This window comes from Astatotilapia calliptera, chromosome 18 (genome assembly GCF_964374335.1).
Source record: "Astatotilapia calliptera chromosome 18, fAstCal68.1, whole genome shotgun sequence".
NCBI classification, from domain to species: domain Eukaryota; kingdom Metazoa; phylum Chordata; class Actinopteri; order Cichliformes; family Cichlidae; genus Astatotilapia; species Astatotilapia calliptera.
This window is the reverse complement of record NC_137439.1, coordinates 4,308,304-4,326,209: the sequence shown is the minus strand read 5'-3', so window position 1 is coordinate 4,326,209 and position 17,906 is coordinate 4,308,304. Positions and strand designations below refer to the sequence as shown.

The window sequence follows — 17,906 nt, the reverse complement described above, 5'->3', positions numbered from 1 at the left end:
AAAAATGGCCGCTGCTTTTTTGTCCGGTGCGACCAATTCTTTTTTAAGGTAGGAGTTTTTATAATGCTTAAACTTACACTGAGATCTGGACACTAACCAGATATTCAGCTATGACTCTGGTTCTTTGTTTGGTTTTCATTCACGTGAGTTAATGATGATTTATATAAGGACCTGAAAGCAGCACCATTGCAGGGGAATATTTCCTGAGAGAGTCTGAGGACAACACAAACCTGCAGAATTCTTGTATTTAGTGAAGCTTGTGTGCTGTTGTTCTATAGATGCAGGCAGGTATCAAAGCGGCTTTCAGATTGTCAGTTGGCATTACCTTACTCTGTTCTCCTCGGCTGAGATTCATTAAAAGCTTGTGATTCTGCTCGAGCTGACCTGGTCACACAAGATTTCCTTCACAGTCAGAGTCACAGAGACAACACAAGGCAAGATACGCTTATAACGCAGCTGTTTCTGCCTCCTTTCTCTTCTTTCCTTCACCTAACCCACTCCCCCCCACCCTCTAAACCTCTGACATGATGAAAAAAAGAAAACCTCAACCTTTACATTTAAAATACAACCTAAATCTGTTCACTCAACCCAAGTCCTTAACCTCTCACAGATGACATGAGCATCTACAGCTGTGTGCAGCAGAGAATGCTAACCCATATACTAAGGCTACATAGGTCAGGGTTTTGTTATGTGATAGACCAGTGAGCTGTTCAGGGTGTACCCTGCCTCTCACCCTATGACCTTTAGAATAGCCTCCAGCCTCAACATGACCCATGTTTTTACACATAAACAAGCACCATGGAACATACTGGACAGCTAGCATTTCCTCTCTGATATGATTTTGGTGCGGTACAGATTAATGTCAGAATTTCCAAGTTCCCCAGAATTTCCATCTGGAACAGCCCCCCAGGTAGGACTTTTAACTCGGAAAGTCAATTCAAGATGGCGACAGTAAGCGTAAGCAGTAGTAGAACTGTAAAACCTGTAATCTCTAATCTACTGTTTTGCATTTGCGCCTCACTAAATAATCCATATGCGCCCTGTCCATGACTGTGGAGCTCAGGAGCAAACATAAACAGTGTATCCATTGGATTTTGGTGCTACACCCACATAAAAATCAGTCCCCAGTGTCTTAGACGCAACCATGAGGGTCAGGGAAGTTCCTATTTTACACTGAAGGTGCAAAAGCTGCTACACATGCAGAATTAAGAGATTGCGCATTTTGAAATGATCATTTTATTGAATATCTGCTCTCTTACCTGGCAGAGGGTAGCAGGCTTTGGATGGTTGTGATGAAGACGAGCACAATGAAGGCGCACACCAGGTTGGATTTGAAAACCTCGTCCCTCATCTGTGAATACTGCACAATGAAGAGAAGACAAAGAGAAAGAAGACGGAGGAGGAGGAGCAGGTGAGGGGAAGACGAGAAACAAGTTTTCAGACAAACAGAGAAGACATCAAAATGCAACTCAAACACGCCAGTACACTGCCACAGATGCATGCCACGGTTCAAACACAAGCGTTAGAGAGAGACAGGAGCTGGTGGGTTAGCTGTGGGGTCCTGGGGAAGGTGCGAAGCTCACAAGCACAATGCTAGCTTTTAGCAGAGTCAGAGACGAAAACGATGCACGCCGTGTCAAAATAAGCAGACTGCAAAGCTAAAACTCAGTAGGAATAATATCAAATTAATTAGCTTTTTCTTTCAAATGTCTTTTTAGTCCTAAAGTATCAATGCTAACAACTCAACCAAATAAAAAACTCTAATAAGGATTTCTAAAAGCCTCAACCTTTTTGACTTTCTCCTACTTTTTTCTCTGTATTTTACATATAGACCTACTTTCTAATTTTTATATTCTGAAACCTGGTATAGTTATGCTAGCAATCAATGTAAGTAATCCAGACCTGTGAGGAAACCTTCAGACTATTTGCACCTGGCCAAAGGTTCAAGAATTTTCTTAATGTTTGATAAAACGACCTGTTCTCTTAAATAAGAAGACTAGCTTGGCTGCTACACTAAAAACAGAAAGAGATACGCTAGCCTGTTTAACAAGTACACAAAGGGAGATATTAAAACACTAGTTGACTGTTTTAATCATAACCATTACTCATAACACTTGGAAGATGTTTTTGAATTTTGGAGCGCACCAAGCTAGCACTAAGCTAGCACTAGCCTAGCACCATGCTAGCGTACTCATGCTAATTAGCTTACTAAGTGCACAATCATAACAGTAGTATTCACTGTCTCATCAGATAGCTATATTTATTATTGCTTCTAAATACTTTACTGTTTCTAAATATTTAATTTAAAAATATTTAAAGTCTACACGTTAACACGTTTTAATTTTCTGATCCTGTGGCTTCTGCCGAGTTACACGAACATAACTTGACCTGAGTCACCAGTCTGACCAAACTGCCCTGAATTGTTTCACTGAAAACTTCCCACCCTGTAACCCCCGCTGCCCCGTCCTCGCTCTGTCTCTTTCTCAAAGGGTGCTGGGAAATTAGCAAGAGGATGCTTCACGTTTTGTCACAACTTTGGCAAAAAAAGATGAGGGAGGCCAACAGCAAATCACTGCACATTTACTAAAGAGGTTAAGAGGGCAACAAAATAATAATAATAATAATAATAATAATAATAATAATAGATTCTTGGAAAAAGTTTTTAACGTAAGATTCAAGGGGAAACACAAATGTGAAGAGGGAGAGGCAAAACGAAAGTCAACTTAAAGGTCAAAGTGAGCTCAGTAATGTAACAAAAAATAGGGTAAAAAGGGACCAAAAGCTTCAGAAGTTCACTGCATTCACTAAAGAAAAGGCGGGAAAACACAGACACACTTTCCAACTTCCATATCTCATGATAACGGCAATGAAAACTGGCAGCTGTGTTTAACCCCGTTTAGATGTTTGTATTTGAGTTTGTTTCTTTTAAAGACGAAATAAAACACAAAACCACTTTTTAAATATCTTTAAATTTGTTTTCAGATTAATAAAATCACAAACTGCTAAATAGTAAGGTATGATGCAGATTAATTCATCAAAGGTCATTTGACTATTGACACTACTGCTTATATAGAATTGTAAATAATCTTTTGTGTAGTTTCTAACACAATAACGACATTAAACGACATACCACAGATGATTAAAAAAGTAACAATAAATAAAATGTTATAATAATAAATCCTAATGTAGACACTCTAGTATTACATATAGTACATTTAACAGAAATAAATATTTCAAACATCTCATCATTATGACACGTTCAGCTGCAGTTATGGGATATGGAAGTCAGGATTTTGAGAAAAAACATATTTTTTCCTGTCATGCTGTTTTCCTTTAGTGAATGCAGTGTGCTCCTGTAAAAAAAAAGAAAGAAAAAAAAATAGAGTTGAATATGTTGTCAACTTTTTCCACAGGACTGTAAAAGGGGTCCACGGCATGGACGTTTGGTCATGAGTAAACTGAAGGTGGAAACTGGACTCCAGGTGTTGGCAAACATCATGTTTCATCCAGCTTCGAAGCTTGGCGAAGAAAAAAAATCTCACATCCTTCATCAGATTTGAAGCACGTCAAACATGAGTCACAGTTACACGTGTTTGATGCGTGAGAATAATAGTTACATTAACTCACAGAAGATATTAATGCCATGCAGAGTTAGTCTGTAATGTTAGAGATGAAGCTGATTGTGTTGTTATTACGGAGTGTGAAGTGTGCCAACAGAATAATAATTAATTGTTGTATATTTTTAACCTGTTTTGTTTGAACATATAAACCTGAGAAGAATCCTAAAATACATTTAATTAGAAGAATTTAATTTCACTTTCTTTCATTTAAATTGCATAATGGAATTATGGATAATAATATACTAACTCAAATGCATTAATTATTGACTGATTATAAAGTCATTTACGAGCCAAACATACACTCACAGCTTTAAGCTGAAAATGTTGACATGTCACTTCTGCTGCTACCTTGCAACACGGCCTGCTGTTTGAAGCCTTCCACCATCCCAGCATATGCTCCTGCAGGATATATACTTATCAGACACCCAGCTCTATATGCAACACATTTGCTAATGCTACAGCCACACGAGGCAAAACAGTGTTTGGGGACCATGACACAATCAAAACGACTGTGACCATGTGCAACAAACTTGCAGTGGCTGCTTTGAAGATAAAACGAGGTCTGCAACAACTTTCACTGCAATCAGTTGCTGCCTTCAAAGCAACTGCTGTTACAACCAAATTTCCCCTAGTGGGACAATTAAACGATTATTCTATTCTATTCTAACTTCAAAACTTTCAATAAACTTACAATAAGATGAAGCGAGTTCAGTTAAGTTCATAAATTCCTCCATAAATAGCAACATAGTTGCCACAGGACAGCAGTTTAACTGCAAAATGGCCCCGGGCCTCGACAACCAAGGTGTATAAGCGGAACAGTTGGCAACTAGTTAAGTTGTGTTCCCTGTTGCAAGGAGATGCAGACTTACATGTGTACATCTGTCTGCATTTATGAGTTAAAGGGTGATAATTTACAGTCAGTCTGGAGGCAGGTGAATTGTGCAATCTTACAATCAAAAGCGGTTGACTAGCTAACTAATTGCAAACAGGCAGTGGAGGAGAAAGAATCCAATGTAAGGAAGGAGGTAAGCAAGAAAGTTGCTTCTCCTACTTTTACTCTAGAGTGATGAAGCCTAAATCCCAAACACTACCTGTGTGCTACAGGAAGGAGGGTTAGATGTTGGTTAGATGTCTGATAGATATTCTGTGGCGTCAGTTTTCTTGTTTTGCTCATTGTTTTGCTTCATTTCAGAGCTTTTCAGAGAAAATCCAGGTCGACGCCAATGTCTGGCTTAACCTTCTGCATTCTACGTTCTGCTGTATTAATTATTGTGGTGGCACACTTCAGAGTCCATTTGCTACAAAGATGAGTAAGTCTTTAGCTAAAAGAAAATCCTTGACCATTAAATCTATTTTGCAGTGCATCGTATCCCCTCCCCCCAAAAAACACAACTTTTTTTGTTAAGTCATTAAAAGTTGTGGAATCTTAAATTGACTCAGATTGACAGTAAAATACAAAATGTCAGTCTTTTTGTTCCTGCAATCCCACAGTAGTACCTCATGTGCCTTTAGCTTACTCATGATGGGACAATAAAAAATTGCTGGTTATTGTTTTGCTTCTGAAAGTCGTCATTTAGGAAAAGATATGAGGAGGGAGAGAGAAAGAAAAAAACAGTTATCTGTCTAAAACCCCAGCTACCTTCTCTTCCAGGCTGGAGTCTTTAAACATCAGTGAGAAAGGCTTGATATGCTCTCTTCTCAACTTATCGCCACTCCGTAAGTCGATGGCGCTCTCTATTCGCTTGTTAATTTCCTCAGGACCAGAGTGGACATGCAAAGCTTGTGCGAGATGGTTTGGAAGCAGATTTATCGAATTTCTCGTTAGGGCAGCCAGAGTCTAGAGGGAAAGCACATGCACATAGAATGAACCTGCTTGTCCCCCTTTTGGTTTCATTCAAGTTACAAATGAAAAAGAAGAACAGACACACAGTTACATTCAGTACATACACAAAAGAAAGTTAAGGAAAAGGAAGAAAAGGGAAGACCAAAATGCAACATCGGCTATCAGACCGACACTTCAGAGCAAGTCATGCATCTTCCATTCACCCCTGCAGCAGGTTCACTTTGCACTCGGGTTAGTGGTGACAAAGCTCTTAAAACAAGCACGCATTATAACAAAGCTGTAACTCATGTGCGGGACGTGAAAACAGAATCAAAATGGCAAATCGTGAAATGAAGGACAGAAAACAAAGGTTTGGATACAAGCGGAGCAAATGCGCAACCATTTATTTCCACCTGTTATTATTATAACCTTCAAAACTTTCCAGAAACAAAGTTAAACTCCATTAAACCCTCACCCCAGACAACCCTGCAAGACATTAATATGCACTATTATAAAAGGTAATTGAACAGCGCAAGGCTCTTTCTTTACAAGGGTCTCCTCGGGTTTTAATTTACCACTTCATCGCTTCCCGTCTCACTCGGCCTTCCTTTAACTAAAATATATCCAAGGTCAAAAGCTGCCATAACTCTCTTTTTAAAGCAACCCTTTTCATCCTCTGCAAATCAAGTCTACTAGAATCATTACAGGCTTTCCCCCCCAAAGGTTTTCGGGTGAGATCATTTCTGCTTACAGACGTTTCAGTCTGACTGTGAAAACGGCCAAATCTACAAATGTAGAAACACCGAGGTCAGTACATCCGGATTTACTCTGCAGTTATTTTGATTATACTTTCATGAGGTCACCAGCATGCAGATCCAAAAAGATACAACTGATGAATCATTTACTTATTCATTTAAAGGCTATTAGCCCATACCAGAGCTGACACTGGAGTAAAACACAGAGTTTCACGCAGGCTGTGTAAATGCACAAACATGAAAAACAAACTATAAAGGACTAAATGTCCGACCTCAAAGGTCCAGAAAAGGTTTCACATATGTACCAAAGGTGTTAAAATACTTGTCGGCACAGTTTTGTCTAAATTTTAAATGTCTCTAAAATTTTAGGTAAAATATAAATTTGACTCTTAGATGTTCAGGTTTTACCGTGTAAGCCCCAAACTTTTTTGCACCACGGAGCAGTTTATGTCCAACAATATTTTCACGGACCGGCCTTTAAGGTGTCGTGGATAAATACAACAAAATAAAATCAGTACCAAAAATCAAAATCAGTATCGGTGCCAAAAAAAGAAGATTTATTCACAACACACGGGAAAGACCCAGGGAAACGGAGTTAATGATAAAAATGATAAAAACCCTGAAAACCATAAATTTCACACCCGAGCCTCAACTCTCGCGGCCCGGTGCCAAACGACTCATGGTCTGTGGCCCGAGGGGTGGGGACCGCTGGTTTAAGTTATGTGGGACACATTTATTACAATCTGACATACACTCTGTATCACTGGCAGAACATCACTTCACAGCAAGTTAGTTCTGGGTTTCAGTTCAAACACATTAGTTTTAGGATCCACTGTTTAGATATGAGACACATAAAGCTTCAGTGAGGCTAGAAAAGTGTTTTAAAGACACACTTTCAGTGTCTGTGTGAATAACAAAAACACTGCTCTGCAGACTGTGCACCTTTTTTTTTATAAGAGGGCCATTTTTGTATAGTTACGACCCCCTCTGCATTGGGGGCTCGTCCATCCTTTTTTTTTCCGTCGGGTTGACTCGTTCTTTGTTCTTTGTTCGTTGCCGTTGTCGCAGGTGGGTTACCTGTGTTCTTGGTTAGCTCTACTTTTCTGGTTGGCAGTTTTTTCTTGTGTGGGAGGGTGTGTGTTAGTATGGAATTTAAATTGGAGGATTTCGCTTTAGGCCCAACTGAAGAAAAGCTGGACAGATGTAAAAAGGATGACCTCATTCTTATTGCCAATTTCTTTGATGTGACTGTGCCATTGAATGCAAAGAAAAAGGAGCTTAAAGAACTCCTGTGTATTAAACTGCATGAAAGGGGGTTGTTTGGTGAGCCAGGTCCTGCAGAGGGAGTTGAGCTGGGAGCTGTTGCTGGTATTCCTGCCCCACTGAAAAATCTCCCTTCTCAAACTGGCCCTTCTGCGGAAGAGCTGCAGTTAACACTGCGCATAAAGGAGGTGGAGTTAAAAAAGCAGCAGTTGGAGGTGGATGCCATGCACTTAAAGGTTAGGGCTCTGGAGATAGAGAGGGAAGCCGCTGTATCTGCCAGTCCTCCTACACCTCGGTCAGCCCCGCAGTTACCATCCCAGAAGAAGCCAGAAGACAGCTTTGATGTAAGTAGGCACATCACATTAGTCCCAGCATTTAGAGAAACTGAGGTAGACTCTTATTTCACAGTGTTTGAGCGCATTGCAGGTGGACTACACTGGCCAAAGAATGTATGGTCTCTTTTACTTCAGTGCAAATTGGTGGGCAACTGCTGCGCTGACGTGAACATGCTGTGTCCTCCTCGTCTGCCTAATATTTGAACTCTGTTTGTAAACTCTGATATACAGCTGACCTTAGTTTTATTACAGTCTTGTGTCTGCTGGCCCACTTTAGTTAACCCTTAGCTTTTACTCTTGCCTGTTCTTTTCTTTGTGTATTAATTGTTTTCCCGGTGGTCTGTTGAACAGCCCTGTCGGTTTTCAGTTCAATGTTCGTAATAAAACCCCTTATTTACTCTGATTTCATGAGAGGGCTTGTGTATGTTTCTCCCCTCCTATCGCCTAGCAGAGGGGGTCGTAACAGTATCCTTGCATCAAGGTACAAATTAAATTGTCCCCAGAGGTTTAAAAATTGTTACAAACTCAAGGCTACAGTTAAGTTCCCTCCTTCAAGGGTAAAACTGCAGCAGCTTACAGTGACAAGCTGTTGAGTGTCATTGTAACAAGGATCAAGGATCGCTCGTAGGAAAAAGGAAATTAACCTCTTCCTCACATGTCCTCCTTTGGTGTTTTTTCTCTATCGATGACCTCAGCCTCCACTTTGACTCTTTCTCAGCTGTACAGCCCATCCTGACGTAGACGACATGTTGGCTCCAAAGGTAAAAGCGATGAAGGTCACACATGAGGATCAGAGTCATTTTCTCAGGCCCATTGACATTAGCTACCCATCATTATTAAGTAGCCACATATTACAAATTACCCTTTGAAGTGTTTGAAACCTGTGGAGCTGGCAGCCATTAATGATGATGGAGACGTAGTCAAATTCAACATTTCTCACCAATTCTGACCGATCCAACGTCTCACCTCATCTCGCTTCATTCAACACATTAACGTGCGACATCCATCGTGCTCAGAGAGATCATTAAACGTTCGTTTTCAGTCTCTAAATGAAGGTTCTCAAACAAACACCTTCATTAGCGGATGCCTCTTCTTCTGTGTTTCATGTCAGGGCTCCTCTGACCGTCATTACATGCAAATGTGAGTCCAATCAGAGCTACCTGGAGCTTATAAATGACAGCAATTTAGAGGTCTATCAGACAGTGCCTCATGATTCACGAGAAGCAAGATCACTTTTTACTGTCAGATGAAAGATTCTCACGTCTCACAACCACAGAGTGAACGTTTTATTAATTATTCATTATAATTAATAATAAATAAAACGTAATTATATTTTAAAGTTTGAGGTTCTTGCTGGAAATGCCTTTATTGGTGAAATGCCTGTATTGAGGTAAACCTCAGATTACAGTGACGACAATCCTTCTTATTTGTGTTTTCCTGGATTCAGCCGAGAGTGTAGCTGAACTATCGACCGTGTCTGACTGCGTCGGGCTTCAGAAGAAGTCCTCTGTTTAATGACGAATGTGCTTTGAGGCCGACTAAAATCTTGACTCTCGTGCACCTCTGGAGTATCTTGTGTTCTGCTGCTATTTTTAGCTCCCTCTGTGACCTGTTCCCTCGCCTTCTACTTGTGCCTCTGCACAGCACACCGGATCTCCTTCAGATTTTTGTTGTGGGCAGCTAGGCAAAAGCCAAGATTGTGTTTTCAGTGGGCTCTGATCCACCACACAGCTCAGATTGTTTCCTTTGATTTATCTCACGCGCACACTTTGGGCTGTTATCGTCGAGCGCAGGGCTGCTCGATTATGGCAAAAATGATAATCACGATTATTTTCACTGAAATTGAGATCTCGATTATTTGACGATATTTATTTAACCCTTTAAGACCTACCATAGAATCAAGTCCGCCAGAGCTTATGTTTTTTTTTTTTTTTTACATGCTGTAGTGCCATTTGTGGGAGCATTTCAAGTTGCTATACAACTGTTATAGCCCATATTTTAATAATATGTATGCATTAAGTCCATAGTAATTACATTAATTGCAAAAAAGTGCAATAAACTACAAAAAAATTGAAAATCGTTTTTGTTTTTTTTACATATATTTCTACTTGGAGAAATTTAAGAGGTTTATCCCTCAAAACTTTAAATACAAAAAAGTTGCAAAAAATAGTTTCCCACCACAGGAAATTTATCTTGAGTGTCTTCATAGTTTTATTTTGGAGATACAGCTATTTTTATATACTGCAGGGAAAAAAAATCCTATGATGCAAATTTGCAAAGGAAACAGCAGGTGCATCAAAATAAACTATTTCCAGCAGTGCAATTCGAGTTCTAAGCATCCCAGAAACTATTCAGAAAAGTCAAACATGACTTATAAAAACACCAGTATAGGTTTTTAAGGCCTACAAGTAAAAAACTACATTTTCCGCGAAAATGACGTCACTTCCGGTTTCGGACAGGAAATGGCGGACATGCGATAGTTCACGTTGACGTCTTTTTCAATGTGGGAAGTGTTACGAACAGCTGATCGGATCGGCAAAGCGTGTTTCTGGAATATTATGTTTTTGTTCCTGCAAGCGCTTTTTATGCAATTTTTGCAAAGCTATATGTGGAACGCAACCGTGACCGAGGACAAGCTGATGGCATCAGATGTAAGTACAACTCCTCCGGTTTCATATGCAAAACAAATTATTGCGCTAGCTTACGTGGTTCAGGTTCTACAGGGATTTAAAGGGTTAACAATAACAATGTATTGAATAATGACTTTAAAAAATAATATAAAATAGTGTGCAAATACTGATAACAGTGCAAATGTTTGCAATATAAAAAATAAATTAACTTCTGCTTAGCTTTCCGAGCTTCCCTTGGGTCCTCTTAATTGTTGTGATGCGTGTTCGAAATGCAGAGAGGTGCGCTCGATTTGCCACACGAGAGTAAAGCACGAGGGAGGGGCTAATAATCGGCTCAGTCATTTTTAATGATCATTGAAAGCCCAGATCGTAATCGTGATTAAAATTCGATTAATTGAGCAGCCCTAGTCGAGCGGCACATCGAGAGTTTCACCAGAGGATAGGCCCCATTCCTGCCTTTGAGCTTGAAAACTGTGGACTTGTTGACAGTCTATTTACTTATCTGCAAACTGAACTGTTTTTCTAGTTGTCACTTGAAATGTCAAGAGCTTGCACTTAAACCTAGCAGGTAGGAGGAAATGAGGTGCAAACTAAAAGCATCAGGAAAAGTTCTGTCTGCATAATAAAAACCACAACGGAGAACAGTGACTGTGAGCTCAGCCCTGTTTGCTCTCAGCACACAGCGAAGAGATCGGAGCTGAAACTGAACTTGAGCTCAACAATTCATCTTTTGCATATGAATGAAAACGCATGGCCTTTGTGTCAAATCATTAACATATTTGGAGCGGTTTCATTATAATGAGGAAACTGGCTGATGAGCATCAGCTACGCACTCCAGGCCCAAGACAGGTGAGGTGACGGTATGCAGACTTTATTATCAGCTAATTTCAGACTAATCTCAGCTCATTTATGTGGGAAAAATATACAGACGATATGTCTGAATGCGACATGCTCCATGCGTCTGTTAAATAGAGACAGAGTCAGCTGTGATGCTTTACAGCACAAACTCAGATCGGGTTTGGGAGTGTTTTATGTCCACACTGTGATTTTGGTGTAAATGCCATAAAATGCATAAACAAGGCAGCACAGAAGTAATAAAAAGGCTTATTGACCCATAAACATAAATCTTTACAGGAAGAGACTAGAGCGTGGTTTCTGTTCTGAGCTGCACGAATCCACATCTGATTAAATCGGTGCTTTTTCAAACTAAAATGACCCTGGATGATGGATGACCACGCAGCAAGTACCAGGGGGCTGAAAAATAGATCAAACTTTACTTCAGAAATAAATTTTGTTTACAGCGTGACACAGAATTGCTTTGGGTTTACTTTAAATACTTCCCCCTTCATAACAGCTGCCCAGGGATGACTTTTTAAACATGATTATCTCGTGCTGTTTTAATTTGAAAATCCTTTCTCAGGTGATCATGTTTAAAAGAGAAAACTTGACCTTTAACCTTGACAATGAGGTCACCTGAAAATACTATAGTCCTGTGTATGCAAAGTTGAATGCCCCGCCCACCAACCCACTTGCTGTCCGTCAGCCTTTTAAAGCCGAGGTGGGGGTATATTTCTCAGTAGCAAAGATTGTAAAACATCTGAAAATACCAGTGAAAGTCCAAAGTTTAAAATTTTCCAATGGCACCCCAGTGGGCCAGACTGGAGTCTTTGCCGGGCTGATTCTGGCCCCCGGGCCTTTTGTTTGACACCTCTGCTAACTAAAACATCAAGCCGTCACTTGGCAAACCTGTTCATCACTTAACCTTCAAACATCTGAGCCGGAAAGAAATGAAACAGAGATGAGCTCCAATGATAATAATGCAAGATTGCTGAAAACCTGCAGCACTGATAATGTAACTGTGTGTTTTATTTTGAAAGGTAAGGTTCTCTTGATTCACTCTTTTCATCCTGTTCACAAGCATAAAAGACACTTTACTACTCCACTCTTTATCTTTGCACATGCAGCCCAGAGAGACGCAAATGTCAGCTTCATCAGAATACATGAAAAAAACACACTAGGTAGAAACTCAGACTTTATGCAGAAAAAATGAATACAAGCTGAAATTCATCATCGCACAGTTAATTTATCATCAGCGTCTGGAGCTGGATGTTTTCTTTAGGTTTTCTCTCTTTAGAGGAGAATCTGGTTTCAAACATGAATCCCTGTGAAGTTTAAAGGAAAGCTGTGAACATTTTAAATATTTAAAACAAGGATTTCCACCATCAAGAGATCAAAGCCACAAAAGAATTTCCTTCTCTTGTTACGCATACCTGTTTCCAGAAATTGGATGAAGCTACATAATATTTTATATAAAAATCTGTGATGTAGACTTGCTGTGTACTGCCAAGTTTTCCTTGTATGTCAGTCCCCTCTCTGACCCTCTGCTACCTGTGAAAACTCCATTCAAAACACAAAACACTCTTCTGTAAAAAACAAGTATCGCAGAAAAAATCCACATCAGAAATCTCTGCACTGAATCATACTTGTTATTAATCTCTTCCACAGCCAGTCTCTTTGCCTCTCTTCCTTCTCTCACCCCAACCGGTCGCAGCAGATGGCCCCGCCCCTCCCTGAGCCTGGTTCTGCCGGACATTTCTTCCTGTTAAAAGGGAGTTTTTCCTTCTCACTGTCGCCAAAGCGCTTGCTCATAGTGTTTTTCTCTGTATGTATTATTGTAGGGTTTTCCTTACAATATAAAGCATCTTTGGGTGACTGTTGTTGTGATTTGGTGCTGTATAAATACAAATGAATTGAATTAAATTGAAATCTGAATCTATTACTTCATATTCCACAATACAGATAGCGAGCCTTAGTCTTCAGCTAATGAGAGAAGAACTCGGAGGGGGCAGGGCTATGAGCCGTGCTGCTGTGATTTTTCCTGGCATGCACATCCCTCAGGAAGTCTACAGCCTAAAGGGCAACCGCTTCTGAATCTGGCATTTCCCGTCTTTGGACTGGCTACAGTGATTAGTCGTCGAGCAGTGTTTGGCTGCATCGAGCCAGCGGGGGTTACATGTATGTATACACATTAATAACAGAACACACTGCTGCAAAGACCAACATATGACAACAGAACAGGGACCTTTGTACATAAAAGTGGCAGACATAAATCAGCAGAGGATTTTCCCACAAAAGTGCCTTAGTCAAATATCGTTTATACATGAAAGATGGATGTCGCCATTGTTGCATCACCAGCTGATTATTGAAGTCTGGGTTTTCACGCCTGGAGCTGAGCATCAAAACACGACCTGGGTGCTTTCGTGACACCAGCTTAGTGGTTTTGAAACTAAAGAAAACAAACCTGAGCATTTAGAGCAGCACGATGACACTTTTGCTCATATGGAGTTTTTGTCCATGTTTATTAATGAGCATTTAACGCTACTGCAGTGTATACATGACTTAACATAAGGAGAAGCTGAATATGTCGTCTTCAGACTTTTGATTGCACACTGCTTTGTAGTTGAACTGGCATGACTTAAGTCACTACAGCAGCACTGAGCACAAACTCAGACTGCTTCTAGCCTTCGGCGAGCCTTTAAAGTGAACATGCAAACAAGGTAGCGAGAATTAGGTCAAGGGAGGAGCGTCTAGAAAGAGATCAAGCTGCCGCGCGTCCCTGTCGGCTGAGCCACCTTTCATTTCAAATGCAGACGTGAGACTTGAGCAGAGCTGAAATGAAACATGAAACTGAACCCATTTCTTTCTGGCCTGGATTTCACAGAGCGGGGACTCGGAGTAACCGGGTCTTCTAAGGAAACGCAGAAGCTCCTTCGAGGCGAAAGCACTGCGACTGTGCTGTGCATCACGGGCGCCGGCAGGTACACAGTGAAGCATGAAAGAGGTAGAGACAGAGCCACTGAGTCGGCGCAGAGCCCACACGGAGCTCCGAATACGATTTCAGGGCACGCGACGAATCTTCTGAGTTTCATGATAGCAATCAGTCCCGGATGGACGATAGCTCCCGTAATCACAGTGACACACAGGATATGATGTCATTTCTTCAGTGGCTATCTGTGTCTTACGCAATAAAACACAGGATAATTGGAAGATAATGGTTGGCCGCAGATACTAAATCCTGTTTTTATAACAGTTATCAGCACAGAGCTGTTACCTGCTGCTTCAGTCAGCTGCCTGTGAAATCGGTGAATCATCTGCTATTATGTGTTATTGCATGTCTTCAACCAGCTGTGTACAGTTAATGGAAGCTCCTAGTGCCCATGTCAGTGTGAAAGCTGCTGTCAGCGTCCTGGCTGAAGAAAAGGAGCATAAAGTCAGATTACTGCAGGTGAGAGAAGTCAGTCATTCAATCTTAGCATAAGAGTCAAACATAGGCTGAGTATTTCTAGTGTTTTTGTTTAAATATCGGCTACTAAAGCAAGAAAAACGAGCTTCTAAGCTAACGGGACAGTTAGATTTTAGTATACTTTAGTTGCCTTATTGACTTATTTAAAGTTTATGATGAGAACACAGAAGAAATGCAGCAGCTGCAGTTGTCAAACTTCCTGGACTTACAGATCTCCTAGTGTGAGTACACTTAACAAGGTGTCGGGCCTTCATGTGGATTCTCTGAATTACTGCTAGAGGGATGGACACCATTGGTCCAAAATTATCCCCATATCCTGTGTTTTGATGGTGGTGGTTGGTCCAAAGTCTTCTATAGATGTTCAGCTGGGTTGTTAAAGCCACAGCATACGATTCACATCACATCTGATTCACTGACCGTGTGATCCCTGGTGCTATATTCCTCCTGGGAAAAATGCATTCCTACTTCTCTGCCTTATTAATTGTTGAGGAAAGGACTAACCCTCACTCACCCATGAAACAGCTTATAAATTCATTATATTTGATCTCTAATCTAATCCAGTAGTTTTACTCTCATTTCAGTAAGAACACATTTTAAAAATATAGAACTTGTGTGGGACTTGAATCATGGCTTCTCGCGTGAGCAGCAAAATGACGTTTTCACCTTTCAAAAGTGGAAAATGTTAACTTCATGCACATGGACACAAATGAATTGATGCTAGACTGGTCTGATACAGAATAATGTTCAAGTAAATGAAGACAAGTGTCCATAAACACTAATTAATTGATTTAATTTCACGACTACGTCAACCACTGCCATCCGACTGTGTCGGCTCATTTCTACAGTACTTATTTCCCTGCAGCAGAGAAGCAGCGGCCACTTAACAAGACGGTGATTAATTTCCAGAAACGCTGACCATGCGGTGGCGAGTCACGTTTACACCGATTATCGGCCTTCAAATATTCATGTCATAACAATGGACGCAGCCAAGACATAACTGAACTCTTCTTGTTGTACTGCAGTCCCTTTATTTCCTGTCTGACTGACACAGGCGTGCACCAGTATCGTGCCAGCCAAATCAGACCAATAGGAGTGAAGGACGGGGGTCACAGAAAACCAGCAGTGAGAACTCGAGCTCCAAGGAAAGCAACGCAACAGAAAATAAAAGTGTTTTTTTTTAAAGAGATGCTTTGAAACTCCTCCGAGGAGCCTTTGATATGCAAAGAGCCACTGTTTGAATTGACTTCTCTAACAGGCTTTCATTGTGCCAGAAGAAAAAAAAAAACCAAGTGGCACTTTTCAGAAAAACCATTCCTCTGCATCCAAACACACGCTTACATCAGACGCTGTAAACTCCTGCTGCATTCAGCCTCGTATACACAGGAGGCGAGTTTGCAGAGTTTGCTGTCAGCTCGGAGCTGCAGGAGATGAAACAATCAAACTGCAGCTCTGCACATTTGGCACACGCTGAGAGCGGAGACACATTTCACTGTTCACATAAGGAGCGAAAATATGGCATTACCATCGCATGTTGTAACAGCGCTGTATTCATAAAAACGTGTAGAATATACAGTGTTAGACTGCAATCTGTTGTGACTGGACTTTTAAATACATATTATGATTTATAATAGTATGTATTATAATAATTGTAATGTATAATTTATGACCTGAATGTCCATGAAATCAAAAGGAAATTGTCAAGTTTGTGTTTAACGTTCTTGAGTGCACTCAATCACAGCCAGCCAGACAAGCACACGGGAACTTTAATCAGTCTATTCAACTCAATTTAATTTTATTTATACAGCCCCAAATCACAACAACAGTCGCCTCAAGATGCTTTAGATTGTAAGCTAGACCCAACAATCATATGATGAGCAAGCACTTTGGCGACAGTGGGAAGGAAAAACTCCCTTTTAGCAGGAAGAAACCTCAGTCAGAACCAGGCTCTGGGAGGGGCGGGGCCATCTGCTGCAACCATTTGGGAAGAGAGAAGGAGGACAGGAAAAGAAGTCTATTTTCTATCCAACAAGGAAAACGATGACAGAGCAAAACCACGTTTGGAGTACACAGCACAGAGAAAATCAGACAAATAACAAAGGAGGGAAGAGAACAATTGCAGTAAATAAAAACAAAGGAAGCCAAACAGGAAGAAACTAAAAGAGACGAAGGAGAAAACACAGACACTGATGCATCACACGCGGTCGACAGCCTACTTCTATAAATGTCTTTTAAACATTTCAAGTTTGATGCTAAATTAAGTCTTCATTATCTCTATTATCTCTGCAGGGTTTTGAAATGGCTTGGTGATGTGTTTAACATGAAATCTTAAGCTAACTGTTTGGCTAACTGTTCGCCTTCTCCAGTTATCCTGATGAAACGTGAAGCTCGACGGCCTGGAGCAGAAGCTGTAGGAAGGCGCCATTCACTTTGTGATGGAGGAACAACGAGTCCTCGCCAAGCGGCATGTTTGTGGTGCTGGGTGTCAGCCAGCAGCGCTGGACACAAAAAGCTCGTCCGATCAAAGCAATCTGGGAATGCTAATGTGGCCTGAGAATGCACTCTTAATCCCCCTCCCATCATCATGCACGATGACATGTCTTTGTTTGTGGGAGGACAGCAGATACGTCCAAGTATGCGTAAGACAACGGTCAGAGTTTAATCTGCTGCAGAGACCGAGCACCCTCATCTACATTAACACTAACACACTGTCAGGTGTAATACAGCAAAACAAGCTCACATTCATTTACTGTGATACATCAGACACCTGGAAGTAACTAAATAAAATGTGTTTACAAGGAAACTCTGCAGAACCTTTCCAATTACAAGAACAAAGAAAAAGATAAAACACAGACGAGGAACGATCTAGAAAGAGTGGTCCATGCTTTTATTACTTCACGGCTGGACTACTGTAATTCCCTCTATGCTGGCCTAGATCGTTCCTGTTTACATCGCCTTCAACTGGTGCAGAACGCTGCCGCTCGCCTGTTGACCGGTTCAAAAAAAAGAGACCACATCACTCCGGTTCTCTGCTCTCTCCACTGGCTCCCAGTTGCTTTTAGGATTGATTTTAAAATCTTATTGCTGGCTTTTAAGGTTTTAAATGGCACTGCACCTTCTTACCTGTCAGAACTCCTTAGTACTTATCGCCCCAGGAGATCTTTGAGGTCAGCCGATCTGA

The 17,906-nt window shown here is 40.9% G+C and overlaps 1 protein-coding gene across 2 annotated transcripts in view; it reads right to left on the bottom strand.

Moving 5' to 3' along the window:
- Positions 1 to 17,906, bottom strand: part of adcy8 (adenylate cyclase 8 (brain)) — a 126,015-nt gene that overhangs the window by 38,341 nt on the left and 69,768 nt on the right. The window contains exons 8-9 of one of the 2 annotated variants that reach the window (XM_026149144.2): positions 5,260 to 5,457; positions 1,260 to 1,360 (exon numbers count right to left, since the gene is read on the bottom strand). In XM_026149144.2, the coding sequence (XP_026004929.2) occupies positions 1,260 to 1,360; positions 5,260 to 5,457 (299 nt within the window). The remainder of the gene's footprint in view (positions 1 to 1,259; positions 1,361 to 5,259; positions 5,458 to 17,906) is intronic. The other variant, XM_026149145.2, reaches the window with a different exon arrangement.